Genomic DNA, 27,891 nt, shown 5'->3' on the forward strand with positions numbered 1-27,891 from the left:
GACCTTCATCTCCCTCAGTTGAGGGAAGCCCAAGAAAATAAGAATGGGTGAATTTTCTTGCTTGAAGTTCATTTTGGGGACTCCCTAAACAAGTAGACGGCACCCTCCGCTCTTCTAGCGCATTAAAACCTTCCGGCGGGTAGAACGGAAGCGGCAGGGCGGGGCTTGTGGCTGGGAAAGGCGGGGCTGGGACGGGCCTTGAGCCCAGAGCTACCTGGGTAAAATCCAAGATGGCTGCATGCAGTTAGTACTCGTGTGACCCCAGCAGAGAAGGTTGTGTATCTCCTGGAAGGCCACGTCTAGCCCTCCTTATAGTGCTCGTGCAGTATTGCAGGGGAGAGACGAGAGCAATGGCAGGGAGCCTCTCTTGGGTGGCAGGCAGGGGCTTATGGGGCCTGGTGCCGCTGGCCTGCAGAAGTTTCTTTCTGGGTAAGTGGCTGATGCAGGACACCCTGAGAGCTGCTTCTCGTAAGCGGCTCAGATTCATTCTCTTTCTTTCCCATCCATAGGTGTTCCCAGATTGTTCCATGTAAGGGTCACCCTCCCACCCCCTAAAGTGATAGATCGTTGGAACGAGAAGAGGGCGATGTTCGGGGTATATGACAATATCGGGATCCTGGGTAAGACTTGACTCCATGGTGCAGAATTTCAGAATGGCAGTTATGCCGTAACGACTGTTTTTTCACCTGTGTGAAAATGGTACCTTGGTGAATAGTAAGAACACTTATCTGGCAGTTTACCACTCTTCTGTGTCCCCTGCATGCATTTAACACATTTAATCCTCATAACCTTTCTCCTTTGCAGGTGAGGAACTTCAGGCACAGGGAGGTTAGGTAGTTTTTACAAAGCTAATACGTGGCAGTGCCAGAATTTGTACCCCAAGCAGTCTTGCTCCAGAATCTGTGCTCTTTATACTGTAGCCTGACTGTCGTGTCTGTAGGTGCTGCTGAGGGTAATGCAGCTGTTGGTGAGGGCTTAGCTGGTGGAGGTTGGGTTCTCTCAGATTGGAACTAATGTCTTCTGTCACATTACACAGGAAATTTTGAAAAGCACCCCAAAGAATTGATCAAGGGCCCCGTGTGGCTTCGAGGCTGGAAGGGGAATGAACTGCAGCGTTGTATTCGAAAGAAGAGAATGGTAGGAAATCGGATGTTCGTTGATGACCTGCACAACCTGAACAAACGCATCAGCTTTCTCTACAAACGCTTTAATCGACATGGGAAGCACCGGTAGAAGAAAAGGCTGGGAACTGTGGAAGAGGCATGTCTATCACCAGAGAGAAGGGAAAAGTACTTTGCCTTATGAGGAAGGGGATTTGAATGCTCTCAGTGATAATGCAGGACTCATTTGTAATCCATTATCCACAACTTTAGTTTCCTCTAGATGCTAGTTTTACTCATTTATGCAAGGAGGAAGTGGAATTCATCCCTAAGTCTTACAGTTTTACCTTTGGACTTTACCATTTGCCCTTGCAGTCTAGCCATACCTGTGGTGTTCAAAAAAATAAAAAAATCATTGTTGGCACTTTTGATATTTGGCCCTTCATATATTGAAAGTGGTCATTTTAAATTGTCCCATAATGTCGTGTTGAATGTATTTTTAAAAACCTTTCTGCACTGGAATGAAATTTCATAGAAAAATAGTTATACTTTTACACCATCCTTGTCCAAAAATATTTATCGAGTACCTCTTCTGAGATGAGAACTATAGGAAAAACAGTATAAAATATTCTCCCTCCATGCTTTTCTAGTTATGGGTATAAAGTTATAGTCTCATATGTACACTTTAATATATGAGGCCTTAAGTACCATATGAGTGGTTTCTAAGCCTTATTGATCATCAGAATTTCTACATAGTTTAACAGTTTAAAAAGTCTAGTCCCTGCCCCCAAAGATTGTGATCTGTAGAACTGAGCTGAGTATTAAGAGTCTTTTTGGGTTTTGTGGGGTTTTTTTAATAATTAAAATGTATCCATCTATATAGGCAGATAGTTCAAAATTGTAAAATTATAGAAGAGTAAAATGAAGAGTTTTCTCACAGCTGGGTTTTTTTTGTGTGTGCTCCATTTCAAGGCAATCATGCATGACATTCTTTTTAATCCTTCTGGATATTAATATATACTGTGCATGTACAAGATTGTTTTATCTATCTACCTACCTATCTTCTTTCTGAAAAACTGGATTCCATGCACATAAAGTTACATTTTCACTTAATGTAACTTAGTTTTTTGTCCTCACATTATATGCCATACGATTTACCAAATCCATTTTAAATAGACGTTTAGATTGTTTCTTAGGTGGTGCAGTGATAAAGAATCTGCCTGCCAATGTAGGAGACGCAAAAGATGGGAGTTTAGTCCCTGGGTTGGGAAGATACCTGGAATAGGAAATGGCAACCCACTCCAGCATTCTTGCCTAAAAAATCCCACAGATAAAGGAGCCCGGCGGGCTATAGTCCACGGGGTCTCAAAGAGTTGGATGTGACTGAGCGTGTATGCACAATAGTTTCTAGGCCTTTGCTTTGTCAAAGTATGTCTCTGCTGATTTTAGGGCATTCTCATTTTAACAGCCAGTTTATTTTAATGAGCTGTGTTTGGAAACCACTGATGTGGGTGATAAATAATCTAGATAAGAGAATGCTTTTGGCCTAATCAGGAGTGGCCCCATACAGAAAGTGAAAGTGAAGTCGCTCAGTTGTGTCTGACTCTTTGCGACCCCACAGACTGTAGCCTATCAGGCTCCTCTGTCCATGAGATTCTCCAGGCAAGAATACTGGAGTGGGTTGCCATTTCCTTCTCCAGGGGATCTTCCCGACCCAGGGATCGAACCCAGGTCTCCTGCATTGGAGTCAGACGCTTTAACCTCTGAGCCACCAGGGAAGCCCCATACAAGAGGTTGGATTTTAGTAAGCAGAGAAAAAAGTAGAACATTGCCAGTGAGGAAGAGAAGAGTAGTCGGTGGTACATGGTGAGGGAACACAATTTTTTGGGAGATGGATGGGTAGGTCTAGCTATAATGAACCTTAGTATGACACTAGCTGCTTTTTTGTGTTCAGTTCAGTCCCTCAGTCGTGTCCGACTCTTTGCAACCCCATGAATCACAGCATGCCAGGCCTCCGTGTCCATCACCAACTCCCAGAGTTCACTCAGATTCACAGCTATCTCATCCTCTGTCGTCCCCTTCTCCTGCCCCCAATCCCTCCCAGTATCAGTCTTTTCCAGTGAGTCAACTCTTCGCATGAGGTGGCCAAAGTACTGGAATTTCAGCTTTAGCATCATTCCTTCCAAAAAAATCCCAGGGTTGATCTCCTTCAGAATGGACTGGTTGGATCTCTTTGCAGTCCAAGGGACTCTCGAGTCTTCTCCAACACCAAGGGGGTCGGTCCCTTGCACTCTAGGGCCCTACCTAACCTACCTGCCTGGCCTGGGATTCAAACTCCTGACCTACAGACCCTAGCCTGCCTGCCTAACCGCTACGCTACCAAGGCTTGCTTTTAGATAACTTGCTCGGCTATAAATCAACTTAAATGTTTGACATTACTCAATTGAGAGGAGAAAAATATGCTAGTTTCTAGAATTGTGTGTTGATTAGGGTTAAATTGAGTGTCATCTCTGCCTAGTGTACGTGAAGTGAAAGAAATTGTGAAAGTGTTAAGTCACTCAGTCGTGTTCAACTCTTTCTGACCACATGGACCATAGCCCACCAGGTTCTTCTGTCCATGGGATTCTCCAGGCAAGAAAACTGGAGTGGGTAACCATTACCTTCTCCAGGGGAATCTTCCCCTCCCAGGGATCAAACCTGGGTCTCCTGTAGTGGAGGCAGATTCTTTACTGTCTGAGCCACCAGGGAAGCCCAGTGTGTGAGGCTCTCAGTAAATATTTGCAAAATGAAATAAGAAAAGTATTTGGTGTATTGTTTTTAAAGAAATATTTTATGTGTTATAAGTGCTATTTGTGTTTCTTGGAAGGATGTTTTAGGTTGATATGAGTAGTATAGTATAGTTTGGGGAGGGGCATATATTGATTAAGAACATGGCCTTTGGGGTTGGACAGATCTGGGCTTAAGCTGTAACACTCTGTGGCCCTGGGCAAAGGAATTAACTTTTATGAGACTTAGTTTTTTTAGTCTGTCCATTAGGAGCAGTGCAATACTTTTCTCTTAGGGTTGTGTGAGGAATAAATTATTAATTATGCACATAAAATATTTAACACAATTTGGCAAGTGTAAATGGTATGACAGTCCTCTGGAGTGTGTGTAGGGCTTTGGAAAAATGGAAGAAGACAAAGGAAGACTTTTTAAGGTCCCTTTTACTTTGAGTTGTCCGAGCCCCTGAACTCATATGTTTGCTTTTTGATCTTGCTTGGTTCTATATGTCTCTGTGTCCATCTTTCCCATTGACTAGGGCTCATCCCCATTCAGGGCAGGGACTGTCTTGGACACATTTGTTCACTGTACTAGTCTCATATCTGGTCTCTCTGTATACTGGCTCTTAGTAGACCCTTGGTAAATGTCTAGAAGTCACACATTCAACAGCCATTCATTGAAGGCCACCAGTAGGTTCAAGGGATACAAAGGGAAAAAAACCAACAACTGCATTTAAAGAATTCCTCCTAGTGCAGAAGGTAGACAAGCATAGTTACAGGGGGAGACGGGGAGGGAAAGGGATGACTGGAAGTTTGGGGATGGTGGATGCTAACTATTACACTTCAGCACATTTAGGATGGATAAACAACAAGGTCCTATTGTATAGCACACGGAACTATGTCTAACCTGGGATAAATCATAATGAAAAAGAATAGATAAAAGAATGTGTATAACTGAATCACTTTGATGTACAGCAACTATAGACTTCAATAAAACAGGGCGGAAAAGCATAATTGTAAAATCTGTTACGGCACTTAAAGCATGTTAATTACCTACTGTATAGGTACAGAGAAGAGGGCCCCTTACCTCATCCTAGGGCAGCAGGAATGAAGGCAGGGAACACTTTCTGGAGGAGGCAGTTAACAGATATGGTATGGAGGTTAGCCTGCTTTCCAGGCAGATGAAACTGAAACAAAGGTCAGAGGTGAGAAACAGCCTGGCACGTACGGGAAAGCTATGAACGGCATTTGTTGGCAGAGCTAATGAGAAATCGGGCAGGAGATGGAGGCCAGAGTCAGATTATGATGAAGACTATAAGAACTATTAAGGGGACTTCCCTGGTGGTCCACTGGCTAAGACTCCATGGTCCCAATGCAGGGGTCTGGGGTTCAATCCCTGGTCAGGAAACTAGATCCCATGGTGCTTCCACTAAGACCTGGCACAGACAAATGAACAAGAATACTTTTTTAAAATAAAGAACCATTAAGGCTTAACCTTTAGTAAAATGGTGCAACCATTTAGGAAAACTGGCACTTCCACAGAAAGGTATATAGAGAGTTACCATATGACACAGCAATTCCTCCCCTAGGTATACGCCCAAGAGAACTGATAACTTAGTCACACAAAAACTTGACAAATGTTCATAGCAGCATTATTCAGAATAGCCGGAAAGGAGACAGCCCAAATCTCCATCAACTGACGAATGGATAAACAAAGAGTGGTCTATGTATACAATGAAATATTACTCAGCTATAAAAATGAATGAGGGGACTTCCCTCACTAGTAAAGAATCCACCTGCCAATGCAGGGGACATGGGTTTGATCCCTGGGCCAAGAAGATGCCACTTGGTGCAGAGCAACTAAGCCTGGGTACCACAGCTCCTGTGCCCGTGCTCTTGCACGCCCTGGAACTCGTGCTCTGCAATGAGAAGCCTGTGTACGGCAACTAGAGTGCAGCCCCTGATCACTGCAACTAGAGAAAAGCCTAAGCAGCGGTGAAGACCCAGCTCAGCTGAAAATAAATACAATTATTAAAAAAAAAAAATGAGGTACTGCTGTAACATGGAGGAACCTTGAAAGATGAAAGAAGCCAGTCATAAAGGCTACATATTATATGGTTCCATTTATATGAAGTGTTCAGAATAGGCAGATCACAAGAGAGAAAGGGTAGATGAGTTGTTGCCAGGGGATGAGGTAAGGAGTGAGGGATGGGAGATGACTACCAACAGGTACACGGGTTCTTTTTGGTTTGATGTAAGTGTTCTGGAATTAGTAGTGATAACTGCATGACTTTATGAATATACTAAAAATCGTGTGATTGTATACTAAATGTGTAGGTTCATATGGTACATGAATCGTATCTCACTTTATGGCTAAATTAAGCTTTCTTTAAAAAAAATCAGAGTAATACATGCATACATAGTTAATAAAAAAAAAAAAAGGAAAGTTATATGACAAAAACAGCAATCTCCTGCCTTACCCATCTTCCAAACTAGCTTCCCAGAATGAAAGGCTTTTACTTTTTTGAACTTTTCTGGTATTTGTCATCATAATTTGAAATAAAATGCCCTCCTGCTGTTCATGATTTAGCAGCTTTAGACGTCTATTAGCTTCCTGTTTTGAAAGATGAAGGTATAGTTCTCTGTGATCTTAGTCAATATAGAAAAGGGAAGTTAAGTAATTCAGCTTCTATTTATAATTTTAAAAACCCTAAGAACAGAAGGATGGACATTTCCTTAATTTGGTAAAGGTGACATCCTGGAGATCCATGCCAGATATTGAGTGGATATATATTCCCTTAAGAGTGGGCTTCCCAGGTAGCTCAGTGGTAAAGAACCCATCTGCAATGCAGGAGACAAGGGTTCCCTCCCTGGATTGAGAAGACCCCCTGGAGAAGGAAATGGCAATCCACTCCAGTGTTCTTGCCTGGAGAATCCCATGGACAGAGGAGCCTGGCAGGCTACAGTCAATGGAGTTGCACATGACTTAGTGACTAAACAATTCCCTTATGATCAGCAGCAAGACTAGAATGCCCTCTATTGCTGCTGTATTTTAACTTAGTACTGAAGGTCCTAGTTAGTGTTATACAAAAAAAAAAAAAAAAAAAAAGGAAGGGAAGAAAGAACAGAGGAGGGAGGAAAGAACAGAGGAGGGAAGGAATTAAATGGATGTGAGAATTGGAACGAAAGAGCAAACTGCTCATTTACAAATTGTACAATTTTCCTCTTTAAAACTTCCAGCTGAGTGGAAAAACACAATGAGATTTAAAACATGATATCATTTATGTAGATTAAAAATATATACATGGAAGACAGTACCCATTTTGCAAAAACACAAAATTATAAATATCAGACAATTTATAATGCTTTCTATGGCTGGGAAGGGGAATAAGGAAAAAGAGAACAAAAAATGAAACAAAATCTCTATGCATAAGTAGAGATCATGTGTCATGAACTGAAGAGTAGGATTAACTCTGCCTTCTGTACCTAAAGGTCCCCCAGAAAAAACAATGTTCTGTTTTTGTCTCCAGGGTGATTCATGGTCTAAGAAACACTTGGATTTGTTTACTCCTGTTGGTTTCCTAAACTTATCAGTATTCATAACAAATCAGTTCCTTCTGGTATTTTTATCACATGTATGTGATATAGTACAAAATTTGTTGATTGTTTTGGGAATCCAACACATGTACTAGTTCATACAGGTGTATGAGTGTTCTGGGATTGCTGTATACAAAGTACCATGAGTTGGGTGCTTAAACAACAGAAATGTATCCACTTGCAGTTCCTAAGGCTAGAAGTCTTGAGACTAGGCATCACCAGGGTTGTGTGGGTTTATCTATTCCCTGCCTCTTTCCTGGCCTCTAGTGGTTTGTTGGCTGTTTCTGGTGTTCCTTGGCTTACAGACGTATCAGGCAGATATCTACCTGAATGTGAACAAGGCATTCTCCCCGTGCATGTCTCTCCAAGCTTCCCCACTCTATGACAGCAGTCATGGTGGAGTAGGGGCCCATTTTACACCAATATGACCTCATCTCAGTTAATTATCTCTGCAACAACCTGGGCATATTCTAAGATCTGAGTGTTAGGAATTCTACATAAAAATTTTGGGGAGGATGCAATTCAACACACAACTCTAGCCTTGAGTCTCCCCAAGGCATTCTTATGCTTTTCTTTTACAAATAATTTTTATTATTTGCGTATTTTTGGCTGTGCTGGGTCTCTGTTGCTGGGCAGGCTTCTCTCTAGTTTCGGTGCTCCAGCTTCTCACTGCAGTGGCATCTCTTGTTCTAGAGCACAGGCTCCAGAGCTCAGGCTCAGTAGTGGTAACACACCAGCTTAGCTGCTCTGAGGGATGAGGAATCAAACTTGAATCTCCTGCATTGGCAGGTGGATTCTTATGCACTGGACCACCAGGGAAGTCCCTCTCCCTCTCTCTGTCTTCTTGAAATCTTTTAGGATCTTCTCTTTTCCCCAAATATTCTGAGATTTCACAAAGATGTGTCTTGACCTGATTTATTCTCCTTTCACTATGCTAGGCACATGGTGTACTATTTAATCCAGAAAGACTTGTTCAATTCAGATTTTTTTCCCTTGTATTTCTTTTGTAATATTTCTCCCTCATATCCTGTTTCCTTTTTTGCAGAAGGCCTATTAATCAGATGTTGAACTATTTGGCTCGATTTTCTACTTTTCTTACTTCCTATCTCCATCTTTGTTGGCCCTTGCTCCTGGTTCTTTGTTCCTTATTTGTTTCCAATTTTGACCACGATTTATTTTTCCTGGAACTGTATCTGTGGAAATTCCCCAAGGCCTAGATCGAAAATAAGCTCATCCAGAGAGAGGACTTGCATTGCTACAGCCGGTGCTTGGTGGCACTGTCAACCTGGAAATATTTTAAGTTCTTGCTATTTTGTTCTTAGGACCAATAAGGAATTCAGACAGAAAACCCACAGCATTGATTACAAAGTGTCTGCATATATTTATAACAATGTTTTTTATAATTTTATGTATCATGTATTTATTTTGGGCTGTGCTGGGTCTTTGTTGCTGCACGGGCTTTTTCTCTAGTTATGGGAAGCGGGGGCTACTCTCTAGTTGCGGTGTCTTGGCTTCTCACTGCGCTGGCTTCTCTTGTTGCAGAGCATGGGCTCTAGGGTGCTTGGGCTTTAGCAGCTGCGGCATGTGGCCTCAGTAGTTGCGGTTCCCGGGCTCTACAGCACAGGCTCAGTAGTTGTGGCACACAAGCTTAGTTGCTCTGTGGCGTGTGGGATCTTCCCAGATTAGGGATGGAACCCATGTCTCCTGCATTGGCAGATATATTCTTTACTGGTGAGCCACCGGGGAAGCCCTGTCTGAATATATTTAAAAGAAAAAAGAATAGTTCTCTAGTAGCTACCTAGGTTTCAGATGAGCGGATTTTCTATGTAGTCCCATAGGGGCAGTTCAGATATTAGCACATTTTAAATTCACTCTTAGGTGAGGATATAGTCCTCTGGGGTTCTGACTTTATGGTAGGGCCTTCTATTAGATCTCCAACTCTACGGAGGCCCTGGGTTCTGTCTCCTATGCCACAATGGCACCCTGTGAGGCCACCGTGCCTAAATTAAACATTTAAGCAAATGCCCTCAAGGCAAAACAGGCTTCAGTGCCCAGTTATCTCTCCAGGCACCAGTGTTCACTTAGTCTTTTGGTCCTTAAATAATCTACTTTCTTGCCAGCTTACATAAATGCCTTTTAAAAATGATCTTTTAGGCAAAGGATCTAGAATAGCTAAACCAACTTTGGAGAAGCACAATAAAATAGGAGAAATAATTCTACTTGATGTTAAGGCTTACTGTTGCTACAATAATTAAGACAGTGTGCCATTGGCAGAAGGACACACACATAGATCAATGGAACCGGATAGAAAATCCAGAAACAGACCTGCACAAATACACCCAGCTGGTTTTCCTTTGTCTTTTTTTTTTGTTTTTTTTTGGTGGCTCTGCATGGCTTGTGGGTTCTTCCCCAGCCAGGGATTGAGTCTGAGCTTGCAGCAGTGAAAGTGCTGAATCCTAACCACAGGACAGCCAGGGAATTCCCAGCCCAACTGATTTTGACAAAGATGCAAAAGCAGTTTAATGGAGGAAGGGTTTCTTTTTCAACAAACAGTCCTGGAGAAATTGGACATCCATTGGGAAAAAAAAGGAACCCCAACCTAAATGTCACACCTCATACCGCAATTAACTCAAAATGGATTATGAAACAAAATTATCTAACTCTTGGAAAATAAAATAGGAGAAAAGTACGAGACTCTAGAGCTAGGCAAAGTGTGACACAGAAAGTGATGCATTAAAGGACAAGTTCATAGACTGGATCTTAACAAAATTGAAAATGTTTACTCTGAAAGTTCCAGTTAAGGGGATGAAAAGACAAAAGAGAGACTGGGAGAAACTATTTAGCTGACAAAGTACTTTATCTACAATATTTAAATAATTCTTAAAACTCAAAGGCAAAAACAACCCAATTAAAAAATGGGCAAAATACATGAATAGATCTTTCAAAAAAGAGGATATATATATGGCAAATGAACACATTAAAATATATTCAACATCATTAGCCTTTAGGGAAACAAAAAACCACAACAATATATCACTATATACTTATTAGAATGGCTAATTTTTTAAAGTGACAACACCAAATGCTGCTGCTGCTACTGCTGCTGCTGCTAAGTCACTTCAGTCGTGTCCAACTCTGTGTGACCCGTAGACGGCAGGCCACCAGGCTTGTCCATCCCTGAGATTCTCCAGGCAAGAACCCTGGAGTGGGTTGCCATTTCCTTCTCCAATGCATGAAAGTGAGAAGTGAAAGTGAAGTTGCTCAGCTGTGTCCGACTCTTCGTGACCCCATGGACTGTAGCCTACCAGGCTCCTCCGTCCATGGGATTTCCCAAGCAAGAGTACTGGAGTGGGGTGCCTTCTCCAATACTTCTCCGAAATGCTGATGAGGATGTGGAAAAACTGGATTCTTCATATGTTGCTGGTGGGATTCTAAAATGGTACAGTCATTCTGAAAAACAGTTTGGCAGTTTCTTACAAAACTAAACATGTATTTACTTTACCGCCCAGCAATTGCACTCTTGGGCATTTATCTCAGAGCAATGAAAATTTATGTTCATGCACACCTGCACATGGGCTTCCCTGGCAGCACTAGTGGTAAAGAACCTGCCTACCAATGCAGGAGACATTTGAAACTCGGGTTTGATCCCTGGGTTGGGAAGATCCCCTGGAGGAGGGCATGGCAACCCACTCCAGTATTCTTGCTTGGAGAATCCCATGGACAGAGGAGCCTGTCGGGCTACAGTCCATAGGGTCACAGAGTTGGATACAACTGACGTGACTTGGCACGATGCATGGCACAAATCTGCACATGAATGTTCATGGCAGCTTTATCTGTAATAAGCCTAAACTGGAACCTCTCTGTATTTTTTTTTTTTTTTGCAACCTGATATGAATCTGGTGGGCATATTTAGCCATTCATGCTGTCAGGACCAATTCCTTCCATTCTATTTGTCTTTAAGGGTTTATAATTTGTTTTCAATATTTACAAATTCTCATTTTGACATAGTTTCAGAAGGGGGATGGGATAAACACATATGATCAATGCATTATGGTTCTAATTGTTTAAAGTTTTCAAGTAGGGTTGTGACATTTGGATAGATCACCCTGGTGGTTTCTTACAGGATAGTTATAACTGAGGGGCAAGATGAAACAGGAAGATATTATATTTCATTAATTTTAAGAGGCCATTTGGCACTTTTTTTTTTATTTGAACATATAAATTGGGATGTTTGACTATAACTATTAGCCAGAACAGTCATACTGTATTTGTCATACTGGCTCATAAGAATCAAAATTTGCCAAATAGGTGTCTGAGGCTTGGAAGAAAATTCCAGAGACAGAAAAGGAACATTCCTTTAAGAAATGCTGCATCACCAAAGCCCTTGATGGCATGCATAGAGGACTACATTGTATGGAAACCATGCACATCTGAGTCAAAAAAATGAATCATAAAATTTGCTGTCTGTGAGATTTCAGGAACACTGTTACCGTGTTACTCTTTTCTGTTTTCCTTTTTATGTTTTTCCATGGTATTGAAGTATGATAAAAACCTATACCTATAGAAACCTACACTTTCAATAAATACAAAATCAAAAAATCCAAGTGATAAGACGGTATTATGTCACAGTGTATTTGTTACCTTTTTACTCATCGGGCCATAAAGTAATAGTTTTACAACTGATGGCATCCAGGTAAGAGATAATAATCTGAAGTGGGACAGGGAGACGAGGGAAGAGAATACTTGAAATACTAAGAAGGAGAACTTGGTGAATTGTTAGAGGGCAGGTGAAAATGAACGGGAAGGAAATCTAAGATAGTTTCCAGGTTTCTGGTTTGGGTAACTGAGTCGAGAGGGAAGGAGGAGTCAAATTTACGTTGCGTGAGGGGCTTGGTTGTGCAGATCGGATGAGAGGAGCTCTGATATTTACTTTGGCCCCGGGAGCCTGCGGCTCTGCCTTGATGGATTCAGCCTCCTCAGAGCTGTTTGTCAAAGGCAGGGAGATGAGGTGGAGATGGGCAGGGTGCAGGTACCTGGGCCCTGCCTAGATCGCCGAACACCCGCAGCTCCCGGGGCTCGGGAGTCCGGGTCCCGGAGAGCCGAAGGCCCGCCCATCGCTGTCGGGGGAAGCTGCGTGATTGGCTGGAGACGGGCCGTGGGCGGGCCCGGACGCGAGGAACTGCTCCGCGATTGGCTGGGAGGCACCAAAAAAGGTCCAATTCAAATTACTGGAGCCGCCTTTCCCAGAGGGTTGGCGCCGAGTTCCACCGAGTTAGAATGAGAAGAGAGCTGTGATTGGCCAATTTTCAGGGGCGGGCACTCTAGGCCTTGTTCGGCCTTCGCCTCGGGGACTAGCGCCCGTCCTGGGCATGGATTGGGCTGCAGGGTTGTCAGCTTGATCTGGGGGCGTGGCCAGCACTGATAAAGACTGCGGCCGGCGCGGCAACTGCAGTAAGTTCCACCGCAGTTAGACCTCCGGTGGGCAGCTAGAGGCGGAGCTCGGAGGTGCGGGCGGCTTCACCGCAGCGTTTCCCGATCGGGTGTCTAGCCGCAGACTCCGGAGAGGAAACGGTCCTCTCATTCTTCTCTCGGTGACATGTGAGTTGACTCTGATGTGGGGGGCGCGACACCTCGTTGCCAACTCTCACCCCAGCGCCGGACTCTGCGGGACCGAAAATGGCGCATTGCAGCAGCTGCGGCGGCGCGGGGAACCACCGCTGCGCGCCGCCCCCGGGCCGGGCCACCCCCTCGGGAAGGGAGGCAGCACCCCATTCCTGCACCAGCCGCAGCCGGCACCGCACGGGCGCGGCCGGGGCGCGGGGGTCCCACCTTCACTGCCTCCTCTCCTCTCGCCTGCGGGACTCCTCAGTCGGGTCTCCGGCGAAGGTGGGGCATGGAGACACCCGAGAGGGGCTCCAGGCTCTTTCTTGTCACTGATCAAGGCGGTACTTAGGGCTTCTGGAAGGACAGTCATGGGTGCACCTGCCAGTTAGCTGCTTGGGTTGCTCTGCAGCGTCTGCATTTGTGTACATCTCTCAACCCGATCGCGATGAGCAGCCCCCTCTTGGTAGTGAGCAAAGCTTCAGAAACTTGTCTGCCAGTTCTCTGGTGAGCAGCTCACAAGGATTCCAGGGGCAGTGGCATGCAATTCCGAGCAGCCATTCATCCCAAGGCCACCCATAGAGGAGGTGTTTTCCTGTTAGTGAGACTTAGCCAAGTATTTGGAAGAGAAATAGAGCTGAGGACCACTCCCGCACCTCCACCTTCCCTTAACACATTAGGTTTAGTCTCTAATAATCAATTTAGTCATCCGGTCCTGGTCATCCCTGTCTCAAGATCCTAAGGGAGAACTATAGCTAGACAAGTGGAAGAACTTCCCGTTCTTGCCCAGAGTCCTGGCCTGGTCCAAGACGTATTCATGTTGCTTCTCTTGGTGACAAAAAAAAGGGAAAGATGTACTTATGTTACATAAGGCTTATAACTAGCCTTGGATATATTACTCCTGCATGTTCCCAACTCCCAACAAGTAGTAAGTGAAATGGTCCCTTCCAAAGCTTTGTAACTATTTGTATTTGATTTCTACAGTTTTAACTGTATATGGTAGTTTACGTGTTTTGGCCAAGCCCTAGGATGCTCTGTGTTTTCATTTTGGGCAGGGGGAGGCTTATCCGCTGACTGGTTCCCAATAGCATCCATGTGGGATGAAGGAAGGAGGTGAGGAAAGCATGGTGTCACGAGGTCTCTGACCTTAATCTTGTCATTGGTGCCACCAGCCTGGACCACTTCCAAGACCAAACACCGGCTACTTCCTACTCATTGAATTTTCCACTTTCATCAGAGAACTAGATTGCTTAGCTCAGTAGTAGCAGAGGAGTCTCGTGGCTTCCAGAGCTCCGTATCTTTCCTTTGCCTCTTTTGTGCCTTAAAGGGAAATGGGAAAACAATTCTTTTAACTGGGATGAGTCAGGTGTCATCTGCTAGAGGAGCCTTTCTGAGGGGTTATTCTCTGTCTCTTTAGACTGAAATTTACTTAGAGAGGAGGAACTTCTGGGTATTAGTTCTATTGTGAATAGTCAAGGCTTTTCCTTTTTGGTGACTTTGTGATGGTTCATCCGTAGTACGTTTACTCTTGGACTGCTCTGATGAGGTGTGCTTTGTGAGATTCTGCTTCTGTTTGAGGAGTTCTTATAATTTCTCTTCTCCATCAAATTTGAGCAATTTATCTCCTACCTATGAGTTCTTCCTTGGCAGAGAACAGCTCACGCCTTAGGTTAGACTTCTGAAAGTTCTTTAGAACATGAATTTAGCTTCTATGTGTTGGGAGACATGGAGGGGGATTTATTTGGAGGACTCCATGCTTGATGGGGCTTCCTTGGTGGCTCAGATGGTAAAGAATCTGCCTGCAATGCAGGAGACCTGGGTTCTATCCCTGATTTGGGAAGATCCCCTGGAGAAAGGAATGGCAACCCACTCCAGTATTCTTGCCTGGGAAATCCCATGGAGAGACAAGCCTGGAGGGCTACAATCCATGGGGTTGCAAAGAGTTGGACACAAATGAGTGACTAACACTTTTCATGCTAGATTATTCCCCCACCCTAAGGCTAAGGGAGAAAGAGAATGGTCTCTGTGTTTATTCAGTGTAAACCAAGATTTCTCTTTGGGACATAAAGAACTAGGAGAGTCTCCTAGACTTGATGCCAAATCTAGAAAAAGAAGGGACAGAATGTCCCTGATGCCTATACATTGAGGACTGTGTCCAGTATTTTTGTTTCCTGCCTAGGCTCTTGGAACAGTCTCACAATTAACACAATTGGTTTGGGCCCCGGTTCTATCTAAGTGAACCCCCAACCTTCTCTGCCAAAAAATGAAGCAAGCAAACAGTTCTGACTCACTCCAACTACAGAGGCCTTTGGTGATTCTCCAAGTCGTCCTACAGTGGCCACGACACACTATAGTCACTTCGTGAAACATACCAATAACTGACTCCCCTTCAGCAGAGTCTGTCCGCTTGGCCTTTATTTTTATATTCAGCCTTTGCAAAAAAAAAAAAAGAGCTGTTAGTCTGTACGCTTGTCCTGAGTGCTTGCTCAGTCGCTCAGTCGTGTCTGACTCTTTGCGACCCCATGGACTGTAGCCCACCAGGCTCTTCTATCCATGGAATTTTCCAGGCAAGGCTACTGGAGTGGGTTGCCATTTCCTTCTCCAAAACTTGTCCTGAAGGTTTAGTTTTTTTGCATATAATTCTCCTAACCTGGATTTGAGTTTTCCAGGTTGACTTCTGGGAGGCAGAGAAATGACAGTTAAGGTACAGCTGGCCCATTTGTCCCTGTAGCCATCGTGCCAGAGTATGCGTTTGAGTTTGGGTCAGAGGACAGCCCAGATGAGAGCTCTTGACGCCACCCTCCAGACAGGGTGTCGCTGGGCCCCATCAGTTGCAAGATCTTTTGTTTTTTGCCTTGCGTCTCTGTATCTCCCCACTTCGCATTGCCAAGGAGCTAGACCCCTGCTGTTTGCGTATAACCTTATTGTTGCCACCACCTTGGTGCTGCGGGGCGAGAATGCACGGGATTCCTTTCTTGTCTCTGTACCCTTCTCTCCAAAGGTCTGCTCCAGCTCAGCCACCCACTGAAGGGGCAGAAGGGGCTGCCCCAGGTGGGGGTCCCCCTGGCCCTCCTCCTAATATGACCAGTAACAGACGACTACAGCAGACCCAGGCACAAGTGGAGGAGGTAGGTGGATAGCTTTTTCTCCAAGAGTTTCCAAATCATGGGAGTCTGGAAACTTCTCTTTATGTAGAGGGGCAGCTAATGGCTCTGGGAGGCAGGGTACCCTGTAGAATTAGGCAGGGCAGCCTTGGGGTGCTGGCCCCAGCTCTGGGGGGCCTTAGCCGCTCTGTGTTCCCATGCCCTGCTCAGGTTGTGGACATCATGCGTGTAAATGTGGACAAGGTCCTAGAGAGGGACCAGAAGCTGTCAGAGCTGGATGACCGAGCCGACGCCCTGCAGGCGGGTGCATCTCAATTTGAGAGCAGCGCTGCCAAGTTAAAGAGGAAGTACTGGTGGAAAAACTGCAAGGTGAGTTCTCCCGTCCCTTCCCTGTTATTTTCCTGGGTCTCAACGCACAGGAGGCAGGAAAACTCTTAGGTTCCACATTCTCTGTGGAATGTGGAATGGTTCCGCATCCTCTCTGCTGGCTCCTCTCTTGGGAGGGAATCTGGAGAGCTGCCCTCCTAAGCTGCATTACCCGAGCTAGCCACCAGGGTACGCTAGAGCACTCAGAACCACTCACTGGAGGCCCTGGAGACCTTGAGGAGTTTGGAGGGGTTAGTTAAGCTGCTTTTTCCCAGAGGACCCCTATAAAAATTCTTACCTGTCCCTTCCGAAGACACACCAATGTCGACACAATGGCTGGGGTAGATACATATTTAAACACCTGCAGCTCTTGGGGAATGAGCTGAACACTTTATGATGAACAATGAACCAGATGACCAAAGGTTCATAGTTTGCATCTCCTCTGGTGTTCCTTTGAAAGCCTCCAGGCTACAGGAGGAGGGGAAAAGGAGAAGCTCCAGCTGTGGTGGAGGGGTTACTGTCTGATGGGGGAGTGGGGTGGTACACAGCGGGGGGCCGGGGATTGCAAGGCTTCCAGCTATTCCGGGGGCCGTGTGGCTTCTTCCACTGTTCCCCAGGACTGAGGCGGTGCTGCTCTCGCACCCCCAGCCCGGGGCTCCTTCCCTCCTTCTCCGAACCCAAGGGCTCACTCTTTGTCCGTGTTCCCCCAGATGATGATCATGCTGGGAGCCATCTGCGCCATCATCGTGGTAGTTATCGTAAGTAAGTATCGCTGAGGTTGCTGGTGGGGTGAAGAGGTGGGAAGGTCCCGGAGTCTCCTCCCAGCCCTGCCTGCCTGCCTGCCTGGGGAGTGGGGCTGCTCTGACTGAGGTACGGAGATCAGATCGCTGCCAGGGTGGCGGGGAGGGTCATCATTGGGTGCGGGAGAGCAGAAGGGGCTTCCTGGATGGACCAGCCTTCCCTCTGCAGGACTGTGGGGGACGGTGGTCCCTCCTGTTCTGAGGAGGGGGGCTGTGCTCTTGTGTCACCGGCATGGGTGGAGGGGTACCCGTGGGGATGGGACACCTGCGGCCACCCCTGGTGTCTAGTAACCTGATGTCATGTGCCCTCTTGTTGTCTCTTGTCTCTCTCTTTGCCATCTGGGACCTCCCGATTCCTGTGTCCAGTCTACTTTTTTGCTTGAGAACGTGCCACCCCGTCCCTGTTCCCCCCGGCCGTCTGGACTCATGTCCCTCTCTCCCTCTGTCTCTCCCCGGCACTCCCCCGTCCGCCTTCCTCCGTCCCAGCCCCGCTTCGCCGTCACCCACTCCTCCTCCTTTGTTGCTTTCATTTGCACTCGGTCCCGCGACACCGGAAATGCTGCTCGTGGTGCAGTCTTGAGGTAACTGCCTGGTAAACAACAGCGGGCATCTCCTTCCTCCCCTCTCACGCTCTCTCAAATTCCCCCAAAGGGTTGGAGGTGGAGGGCCTAGGAAGGGGCGGAGCTGAGGTGACCTGCCCAAGAAGGGGCCAGGACTAGAGGGAGGAGAAGAGGCTTGTGCTCCTGGTGTTGCCAGGAAAAGCCAGGTCAGGCCGCTGGCAGGAGGAGGCTGGGGACAGCTGGGAGAATGTCCCTCACCTGGAGTTCTTCTCCTGGGCCAGGCCTTGCGGGGGAGCCTGGACCGGGTCTGCAGTCCAGCCTGGGCCTGGTGCAGGATGCCTTAAGAAAGTCAAGCCTGTTTTTCAGAGGGACGTCCCATCTGTTAGTCTTAAGATTTTCTGTCTTCAGGGATCTTACCACCTTTTACTTTGTCCTCCAGCGACCTGGAGGACACATAGTCATAGCGAAAAAATGCCAGGACTCCCGTTCCCGTCCTAGAAGCAGTCCCGCCAGCTCATATCTGGATGGGGCGCTCGTCCGTGTTCTCTACACCATTCTGTGTTGCTCATGAGGGCGTCAAATAATTTCATATTTAGCCAGAGTTTGAGACTCTGACTGAATTTTACTGGCGTAGATAAAGAGAGGATGCCTGTGGGTTATAGAGACACAGCGTGTCCAGGGCCTAACCTGAAAATAACAAGCCTGGAGGAAGTCACTTCTCCCCCTCTCGTTCTGAGGTTCCTGTTGCTCCTTCCTGTTGATGGAGGAGGATGAGGGGCTGGAGGTGAGGAGCCCTGGACCCTTGGGGAGTCCTTACCCCCCAATACTCCCCCAGTGAACTTGCTAAAGACAAGAGGGGCCTGGCTGTGCTCTGAGTGCTGAGGGAGCCCAGTGCCCGCAGCGACCCAGCCCCGGAGTTGAGGTGGATGTCAACAGGCAGGCCTGCTTGTGGGTCCTGTGCCGCCTTGGGGCCTCCTCACCCAGAGTGGCCTCTGTCCTTGTCGCGGTTCGTTCCCATCCCAGAGCACCCCGTCCACCTGGACTCCACGCTGCCTCCTCCGCTCCCCACTTCTCTGTGTGGTTTGTGGCACAGACAGTGGGACCCAAGGACGGGGTTGCTCGGCCTGTCTCAGGGGCTGAGGCTAGGTGTCAGGAAAGGGCACCGAGTGGGCCAGACCGGGCCCTCCGCCCCACCTGGTCCCTTCATGCCTCCCATCCAGCCATCCGCCAGCGGGAGGCGGCAGGGGGCCAGGCTGGGCTGGCTGGCCCTCCATGCAGTAGCATTTCACGATGTACAACCCCCCTGCCTCTCCCTCCGCCCCGACCCTCCCTTCCCCTCATCCTGCCCCAGGGTGGGACGGAAGAGCTGGACGAAGGCAGTCAGTGTGCCCTCCTCACGGCCCCCCTCGAAGGCCTCCACTCTCCCCTGGGCTCCCCTTGCCTAACGCAGGGGGTCACCGCCAGAGAAGAACCACCACTGGCCTCGATGTGTCCCAAGCCTGGAGCAAACCCGCCCTCCTGGGCCGCCCCATCACAGGAGATCACTTCTGGGTTCTGCCCCATCTGTCCCAGAGGGAGTCCGCTCTGTGCTTCTGGGGATGCAGCTCTTCCACTCTCTTTCTCACCCCACCTGTCCCCTCTTCTGTCTTCGCTGTCCCCACCCCCGCACCCCACACCCACGTGCATAAGCACATATGCACCTGAGCCCGGGGCTCGGCGGCCACATGGAGCCGAGGCCCCACAGCCCCTCCTCGTTTGCTGTGAGACGGTGCGGGGTCTCCACTGTGTGTCTGTCATCACCTCTCTCTTTTTTCCTAACCCCACTCTCCTCCATGTACAGAATAATAACAGATGTCCTTCCACCAAAGGCATGTATTCACCAATTTACTGTATTCTGAACAAAGGCCAAAAAATACAGCTTCCTACCACTAAAGCGACTCAGCTGTTGTTTGGGCTGGAGTGACCTCGGCGGGGCGGAGGGTGGTGTTTCTCTTTGGTTCCCTTCCCACGGTGCTTTGGGCCGGAAGGGTGGCTGACATGTGCCATCGCCCTTGAGATGAAAGGTCTGGGTGTTTGCAGGGGAAGTGGTCTCCGCTCTCAGCCTTCATGCCTGATGCCACCCGGCGGCTCTTCCAGGTGTGAGTGACAGGAACCCGTGGCAGGAAGCTGAGTGGCATCTCACTGACAGAACCCGTAGGTCTTCTCAGACAGCTGCCACCACCTCCCCTGGGTCCTGGGCCAGGCGCTCTGCTCCCCACGGCCCTGAGGCACAGCCGTCTGCTGTCTATTCCAGTGTACTGACCAGACCCGTTCTAGAAATGACTAAAAGGAGCAATCTCTCCCCTGCAGCTGAGGGGGTGAGGGGCATGTAGAGTCCTATAATGTCCAGCAGCCATCCAAAGGGGCAGGAGCTTAACCACAGCTCAGGGTTACACAGAGCAGCTGGGACGGGGCCCTGGGGGCCACCTCTGAGGGTCTCTGTTTCACATCTCGGACACTTGGCAGGTAGAGTAGCAAGGCTGGGAGGCGGGGCCCCAACTGGGGAAAGACAGGGAAGTGGAGAAGCTTTGCTTCCGAGGACACGTGGCGCTTTTATCTGACAGAGTTCAGTGACTGTGTGCGTTCGTCCAATTCCCACCCTGTCCCGCTGTCCTTCCCCTGCTCCTTTCTGAATTTTTTTTTCTGGCATCTTTTCCAGCCCCACACCTCCGCCTCCAAGCTGGCTCAGGTCTCAAGCTCCACCCAGACCTCTGCCTTCCTGCCACCCTGCCACCTCTCCACGCTCTCTCCCTTGGTATATTGGCCCAGGGCGTGCGATGATGGAGGGCAGGGGCCTGCAGAAATCCAGAGTCAGTGATCTGTGCCTTCTTTTTAGCTTTCTTGAGGCCTTTTGGAGTCTGGGACTCAGCTCAGAGTCCTTCTGGGAAAATGTGAATCTCTTACATTTAAGGCAGGAGAGCGGCTACCCAGAGTGCCTCGAGGTTTTGGGAGACATTGGTGAGGTAGCTAGGAGGAAACAGGAGGGAACGAGGTTGCTGTCAGTGGGGTAACCCCAAGAGCTGGGCCTGGGCTGGCTTTTTTCCTGGTCTAGGCGTGCCGGTGTTCAGAGCATCTGATCTCTAAGTGAGGGCGGTCAGGGATAGAACCCACGGTGTCCAGGCGCTTTCTTACCTTGGCGTCTCTGCAGCCCCAGGAACAGCAAGGTCAGGACAAAGAGGATGCTGGCCAGAAGGACTCCCAGGGCTGACTTCTGCTCTGCAACTGACAGAGCCGTGGAGGGAAATCAGTGCAAGAATCATTCTGCACCCTCGCCCACAGCGTGTGCATGCAGGAAGGACAGAGTGCGCTCTGTGCGTGTGTGTGTCCCTGGCCGAGGAGCTCCAATCAGCTGCTCCTCTGCCCTCACTCAGGGACCAGGCACATGGGGTGCTGGGACCTGCTGGGGGTGGTTGTCCGCCTGTTACTCCACACACAATCCTCTACCTCTTCCCACTTCGTGACAACAGTTTTCCAAACTGTCTTACAAGAGAAATTTAGTTTAGATTAGCAGTTGACCCTGATGCTGGGAAAGATTGAGGGCAGGAGGAGAAGGGGGCAACTGAGGATGAGATGGTTGGATGGCATCACCGACTCAATGGACATTGAGTTTGAGGAAGCTCTGGGAGTTGGTGATGGACAGGGAAGCCTGGTGTGTTGTACTCCATGGGGTTGCAAAAGAGTCGGACAGGACAGAGCAACTGAACAAAGTTGTTGACAGTTAACCTGCAATTTTGTAAATAACTGGAGAGTGATGTAAGCTGAGGCAAAATCCCATAAACTTCAGGGGAGCTTATGGCCTTGCAAGCCACCAAGTAATGCATTTCAAGATGCAAACTCTTCATGCCATAAGACCTTTTCATGGAACATTGTAAAGCAGTTTTCCTCCAGTTAAAAAATAAAAGTATCAATGTTCAAAAAATAAACTTTTCAATATCCCCCAAACATTAAAAACAAAAAAGACCTTTCGATGACATTCTGTGGCCTCAGGATAAAGTTCAGCTGGAGGCCTGTTGTTATTTGCCCACCAATAGCAGCAGGGGGGTTAAAGCTGTAGAGAAATCAGGCGACCTATTGTTCACGTTTTCGGTTTTACCATTTTCTAGGCAGACAGCCTCGACTGGACATCTGTAAGTGCCCGTTGCGTCTGTGTGCTATGTCGCTTCAGTTGTGTCCGACTCTTTGCAACCCTCTGGACTGTAGTCTCCTACTCATCTCTAAAATGGGAGGTGTGAGAATGTGTGCTGGCCCACGTCTGAGTGCTCAGAGCAGTGCTGGCTCAGTCCTGAATAAATACAAGCACCGCTCCCCCTTCCCCCCACACCCTTGCCCCTAGCTGTGCAGCTCCCCCGGTTCTTTTAGGCTGTTTTATAATGAGGCTGTCACACGTGCGTTCCTTCTGTCCTGGTGTTCCTGGCCCTCTGAGCCTCCCAGGCCTCCCCCTGCCCCCCTGGGGGGGGTCACCTGCCCTGATGGCCTAGTCTGTGTCTCCAGCTCCTCGAGGGCAGGATGAGGGACTGCTCAGCCCTGGTCTCCAGCTCCCAGCAGTGCCTGGCACCCCAGGACCCAGGGGATAATAAAAGATTCAGGGAACCTGTGGTCGGACCTCTGAAGGCCCCCACCTTGGGAAAGCAGCAGCTGAGACCCTGGGAAGCAGAACTAGGCCAGAGGGCAGGAGCCCTGAGCCCAGGTGTAGAGGTGGGGAAAGGAGGGCACTCCCATACCTGGTGGGGCAACCCAGGCGTGGGCCCCCAGTGGTTCCTCCAGGGAGACGTGGGTGACCTGACAGGTGTAAGTGGCTCCCGCAGAGCTAGGCTCCACCGTCAGGGAGGAGGAGATGCTGTAGGTGCCAGCTGGGCTGCGCCGGAGGTTGGAGAGGGAGGCACCAGAGACAGGGGCTGGGGAGCCACCCTGCTCCTCCCGGGTCCAGGTCACAGACACATCCAGGGGGTAGTAGCCAGCAACATTGCAGATGAGGGTGGCTGGCGGGGCTGTGTTCAGCAAGCTCAGTCGTACTTTGGGGGAAGCTGGAAGAAAGGAGGAGCGATCAAATCCCACAGGGATCACCGGGACAGCAGAGGAGCCTGGAGCCTTCTCCTCCTGCTGAGCATGACAGCAGGATGTGGGGGTGGAAGGTTTCTACTCAGTGAGGTGTGGGGTACATCCTGGAGGCAGGACATAACAGGGCATGATTCCCACACGTCACTGAAAAAGAACAGCAAAACCAGCTAGAGGTTGGCTTGCTTCTTAGCATCACTATCAGCCAGTGATTTTAAACACTCATGTAAGGTGATGTAAGAAAGTCGCTCAGTCGTGTCCGACTTTACCACTCCTTGGAATTCTCCAGGCCAGGATGTTGGAGTGAGTAGCCTATCCCTTCTCTAGCAGATCTTCCCGACCCAGGAATCGAGCTGGGGCCTCCTGTGTTGAAGGTGGATTCCTTACCAGCTGAGCTACAAGGGAAGCTTTGAAGCAGTCCTCCCGGGGGAGGGGCCCCTCTCTGGTGGGTCAGTGGTAAAGAATCCACCTGCCAATGCAGGAGACACGAGTTCAATCCCTAGTCTGGAAAGATCCCCCGTGCCATAAAGCAACTAAGCCCATGAGCCACAATTAGTGAGGTTGTGCTCCAGAGCCTGGGAACCACAACTACTGAGCCCACAAGCTGCAACTACTGGAGCTCGCATGCCCTGGAGCTTGTGCTCTGCAACAAGAGAAGCCACCATAAAGAGAGACCTGTGGAGGGCAACTAGAGGGAAGTCCGGGGACCCAGCACAGCCATCGATAATAAATAAAAGATACAAACTTTAAAAAAAATAATAAATGAAAAAGAAACAGTCCTTCCCGTCAGGACCGCTCCCACAGCCCCTCCTTGGTTTGGTGCTACTCCTCCTTAGAACGTGGTCCAGAAGGACTGGGGTGACGGGAGATAGCCAGCTGGGGCAGGGCAGCAGGGTCTTGGCCGGGACACTTCTCAGTGGAATTATCCTAGGGCCTGATGGGAAACTGAATGGAATTCTCTGAGAGCCTGATGGGAAACTCAATCTGATGCCATCCGTGCTTCTAGGATAGAGAAGGCACTCGGGCTGTGGGACTGAAGTCCACCTCTCGGCAAAGTGCCCTTGTGTTTGATCCCATTCCGGAAAACACTCTCATAGGCATATTCCTTTCCCTCTCTGCAGGGTCACTGACCCTGGGCTCACCTTGGATGTCCAGCTGGATGACCTGTTGAGCTCGGAACAGGGAGGTGGTGATCTGGCAGATGTAGGCCCCCTCATCCTGTAGAGTGAGGCTGGGGAGCGTGAGGGAGGCATCTCCAGCTGTGAGCAGCTGCCCAGGCTCCAGGATGGCACCCTCCCGCTTGGCCTGCCCCTGCCCCGTGGTCCAGTGGTATACCAGCTGGCCACTGCCCTTATGCTGCAGCCGCCACTCCACGCTGGTAACATCCAAGCCAGGGGCCACGGAGTAGCCACAGTGTAGGGAGGCTGTGGACCCCAGCAGGAAATTCAGGGATGGCGTCTGTGTGGTCACCTGGAACTCCACTGTGGGAGAAAGTGAAACGTGTTAGCCACTCAGTCGTGTCTGACTCTTTGCAACCCCATGGACTATAAGCCTGTCAGACTCCTCTGTCCATGGGATTCTCCAGGCAAGAATACTGGAGTAGGCTGCCATTCCCTTCTCTGGGGGATCTTCCTGACCCAGGGATCAAACCCTGGTCTCCTGCATTGCAGGTGGATTCTTTACCATCTGAGCCACCAGGGAGAAAGAGGGGTGATTGTGGACTGCTTCCTCCTTGAGGCCACCTGACTCCTGAGCTGTGGCACGCCTGGGGCGTGTTGAGAGACAGCGTGCACACGTGGTACTCTTCACCATTTTGGAGTCACTTACCCCCTGCACAATCTGATGAAAGTTATGGACCATACAAATTACACATGCAAAAGCATGGGTTACCGTGGACCCTCAGGTAGGAAGGAACTCCTGGGGCAGCCGGCAAAGCTCGTGGAAGCCTGGTTCTTCCACTTACTGGCTCTGTGACCTAGGGCATGCCACTCAGTGTTGCCGTGTTCCTGTGCTTGGAGTCAGAGTTTAGAAAAGCACACGGTGGTGAAATCTGAGCCAAACATGCTGAACTTCAGTCTAATGAAGAAAAAGACAAATCCAAGTGGTGGGACATCTATAAGACAGCAGCTGGGATTCAGAAACATCCAGGGGAACTTCCCTGGTGGTCCAGGGGGTAAGACTCCACACTCCCAATGCAGGGGGCCTGGGTTTGATCCCTGGTTGGGGAACTAGACCCTACATGGTGCAGCTAAGACCTGGCACAGCCAAATAAATAAAAGAGAGAGATAATGAACAAATTCTGTGGGGCTGTGTTCCACTCTCATCTTGAATCACTAGATCAGGCTAGCTGCTCCCTGGGAGATGCTGGTACTCAGTTCACTAAGGCAGCTGTGGATAGCACATGTGAATAGAGCATCATATCTTATGTCCTCAGGTCACCCGACCAGGTGAAAATCATCCCCCTCTGGGGTCTTTGGGAAGAACAGACTGAGGCCTAGGGGACCCCCTGAGATGACCAGTGTGCATGGAGGCGGTCTTGTCCCCTCCCTTCTACTGTTCCCCCATCTCTGGCCCCTTTAAAAAAAATCAAAACTTTCCGCTGCTCTTCATTTTCTCACCTGCAGTCCGCACAGTCCCCTGGGGGCTCAGGGGCAGTTTCAGCGTGGGATGCAAGACAGCCTCATTTTCAGCATCCTCAAGAGTCTTCATCACCATGGAGACACCTGGTCCCCCTCCAGATACCTGCACATTGGTGATGAACCAGGCTGCCGTCTCCACGGTGGCCTCTGGCCTGGGCTGGAGGAAATAGCGGGAGATCTCACAGGTTACCTCCTTCCCGCTGCAGTCGGCGTGGAGCAGGGCCTCGGCCTGGGGAATCTGTACCAGGTTCACTGTGGCGAGAAGAGGGCAGCACAGATATGGAGTTGGGTAGAGAATACCTGGGCTGATGGGAAGCCAGTGTGGGTGGGTCTACTTGGGAACCAGGCTCAGGAACTGGAGGGAGCACAGAAGGACTGGGGCACAGGGTGGATGGCTCGTACCTGAGGCCTCGAAAGTAATGAGTGGGTTGTCCTTGGTCAGTGTATCCACTTGGAAATCTGTGAGGCCTTCCAGGGAGCCATCGTCTGGCACTGGTACCTGCCTCAGCACCAGCACGGCCTTCACCATGTTCTCACTGCTGGCGAACCCTCCATGGTGTCCACCTTCTTCCATCAGAAAGCAGTCCAGGACCACATCCACCGCCTGCCATTGCCTTTCTGCTGCAGGGAACAGGCTGGTGTGAGCACCTTCTTGCCCAGAAAGTTACTCCTGTATTTACTCCCTGCCTGAAACTGCCAAGTCATCAAGGGTTAATCTTCCTGATCCCTAGTTCTTCTGTTTTACTCTGAACCAGATTTCTGAGCAGTACCTGCCTCTCCAGGTACACACTTCTTGGTGTGAATTATTTCAAGTCCTGGATTTCCCTTGCTTCAGAGGGATTTATAAAACTCTTATTTCCAACAATCCATGAAAAGCTCTCTCTCCCGTCAAAGGAATTCTCAGCCAAAGGAAATGAATGAGCAAAGCTGCATTGGGAGAGGAGACGAGCCTGTTTGTTGGACGTTAGCAGCCTCTCAACTTAGTCCCCAGGGTCTGTTGCTTTTGCGGTATTACCGAGAAGGCCCCTAGTTCCTTGGTTTGGCCCTTTCCACGGAGTTCTCAGCCTCCCTCCCGAGCAAAATTGGTTTTCACCGTTACCAGCCGCGGAACCTTCCACCTGTTGGGCTTAGAGGGCGCTTGGAAGCCATTCCCGGCCCCTTACTCTCTCTGGGACCTCGGGGAGGGTGGACTACCTGATGCTTCTTGAACTCAACGCGCACCCTACCAGCCTGTCCACCCGACTCACCGACGTTTGCTGCCCCGGAGAAAGCCAAGCAGAACAGTAGGCACCACCCCTCGGCGCCCATGGGGGCTGCTCTCGGGCCCTCCTCCCCCGCCTCCCTTCTTCAGTCCCCTCGCTGGCCAGGGGTCTGCTGGAGAAGGGGCTTCAAACACCCCTGCTTGGTCGGCCGCCTGGCGCCGTCAGTTCTCTCCGCCTACTTGGCTTTCGCTTTCGCTTTGAGAAAGTGTCATCGCGGCTGCCTTAGCCGCTGGCTGAAGCCATTGGTGCTGGAGTCAGAGTCTGGCCACTGTTCCTCCTTTCACCTTCTCGCCCGCAGAAGAAATCCCCTGGTGATTTCAGGACCTAACTCTGCTGCGTGCGCCCCTTTGCCCTTTTGTTTCCGATCAGCCCCAAGAAAGTGGAGAGAGAGTACGGGAACGGAGGCAGGTTGGAGGAATGAAGGGACTGATGACAGATGAAGGCTCCCCAGCAGCCGAGACCTTCTCTCACTTCCCTTCACCTACCAGCCCCGCCACCACCCTCTGGGGCCCCAGCGCGTCTGCGCTGAAGAAAGCTCCGCCCTCAGATCGCGGGGTGGGCGTGGCCTGTGGGCAGGGTGGGCGGGTCTGCGCGGGAAGTGGGCGTGGCCTGTGTTGGGAGACTGAGTTCAGAGCAGGAGAGTTATGCACGCTGTGTTTTGTAGCTTTATTTCGCCAGGTTTCTGGACAGCACGTGGGCCTTACGAAGGCGGGATGCTTTCTGCCTGGAGCCCCAGCCCTCTTGCAGCTCAGGGCTGCAGCTGACCTACCCTGTCTGGAAAAGGCACATAGGATAGGTTCCCACGACTCGTCCCTCTTGAATGCAGAGTTCCAGAGAATAGCAAGGAGAGATAAGAAAGCCTTAAGTGAACAATGCGAAGAAATAGAGGAAAACTATAGAATGGGAAAGACTAGAGATCTGTTCAAGAAAATTGGAGATAACAAGGGAAATTTCATGCAAATATGGGCACAATAAAGGACAGAAATGGCAAGGACCTAACAAACAG

The 27,891-nt window shown here is 49.2% G+C and overlaps 3 protein-coding genes across 3 annotated transcripts; 2 read left to right on the top strand and 1 right to left on the bottom strand.

Annotated features, from left to right (window-relative positions):
- The first annotated feature begins 233 nt into the window (after window positions 1-233).
- On the top strand, window positions 234-1,973 carry MRPL51 (mitochondrial ribosomal protein L51). The gene is made up of 3 exons (XM_068971696.1): window positions 234-429; window positions 510-620; window positions 1,037-1,973. The coding sequence occupies exons 1-3, from the start codon at window positions 351-353 to the stop codon at window positions 1,231-1,233; spliced, it is 387 nt and encodes a 128-aa protein (XP_068827797.1). The 5' UTR covers window positions 234-350; the 3' UTR covers window positions 1,234-1,973.
- A 10,957-nt stretch (window positions 1,974-12,930) lies between these two features.
- VAMP1 (vesicle associated membrane protein 1) lies at window positions 12,931-17,306 on the top strand. The gene is made up of 4 exons (XM_068971675.1): window positions 12,931-13,057; window positions 16,062-16,188; window positions 16,375-16,533; window positions 17,241-17,306. Coding segments are annotated over exons 1-4 (354 nt in total). The 5' UTR covers window positions 12,931-13,055.
- Window positions 17,307-19,827: 2,521 nt separating this feature from the next.
- Window positions 19,828-27,331, bottom strand: TAPBPL (TAP binding protein like). Its single transcript, XM_068970891.1, has 7 exons — window positions 26,871-27,331; window positions 26,026-26,244; window positions 25,603-25,875; window positions 24,127-24,465; window positions 22,651-22,953; window positions 21,062-21,151; window positions 19,828-20,896 (listed from the first exon to the last, which is right to left on the bottom strand). The coding sequence occupies exons 1-7, from the start codon at window positions 26,929-26,931 to the stop codon at window positions 20,853-20,855; spliced, it is 1,329 nt and encodes a 442-aa protein (XP_068826992.1). The 5' UTR covers window positions 26,932-27,331; the 3' UTR covers window positions 19,828-20,852.
- Window positions 27,332-27,891: the final 560 nt, after the last annotated feature.

The sequence above is a fragment of the Capricornis sumatraensis genome, chromosome 4 (genome assembly GCF_032405125.1).
Source record: "Capricornis sumatraensis isolate serow.1 chromosome 4, serow.2, whole genome shotgun sequence".
NCBI lineage: Eukaryota > Metazoa > Chordata > Mammalia > Artiodactyla > Bovidae > Capricornis > Capricornis sumatraensis.

Excerpts from the sequence above, each read along its gene's own strand:
- VAMP1 (XM_068971675.1), top strand. Across the intron at positions 16,189-16,374 it reads CCCAGGCACAAGTGGAGGAG|GTTGTGGACATCATGCGTGT; the intron begins GTAGGTGGATAG and ends TGCCCTGCTCAG. Across the intron at positions 16,534-17,240 it reads ACTGGTGGAAAAACTGCAAG|ATGATGATCATGCTGGGAGC; the intron begins GTGAGTTCTCCC and ends GTGTTCCCCCAG.
- TAPBPL (XM_068970891.1), bottom strand. The coding sequence starts at position 26,931 with ATGGGCGCCGAGGGGTGGTGCCTACTGTTCTGCTTGGCTTTCTCCGGG. Across the intron at positions 26,245-26,870 it reads CTCCGGGGCAGCAAACGTCG|CAGAAAGGCAATGGCAGGCG; the intron begins GTGAGTCGGGTG and ends TGTTCCCTGCAG. Across the intron at positions 22,954-24,126 it reads CATCCAGCTGGACATCCAAG|CTTCCCCCAAAGTACGACTG; the intron begins GTGAGCCCAGGG and ends CCTTTCTTCCAG.
- MRPL51 (XM_068971696.1), top strand. The coding sequence starts at position 351 with ATGGCAGGGAGCCTCTCTTGGGTGGCAGGCAGGGGCTTATGGGGCCTG. Across the intron at positions 430-509 it reads CTGCAGAAGTTTCTTTCTGG|GTGTTCCCAGATTGTTCCAT; the intron begins GTAAGTGGCTGA and ends TCCCATCCATAG. Across the intron at positions 621-1,036 it reads TGACAATATCGGGATCCTGG|GAAATTTTGAAAAGCACCCC; the intron begins GTAAGACTTGAC and ends CACATTACACAG.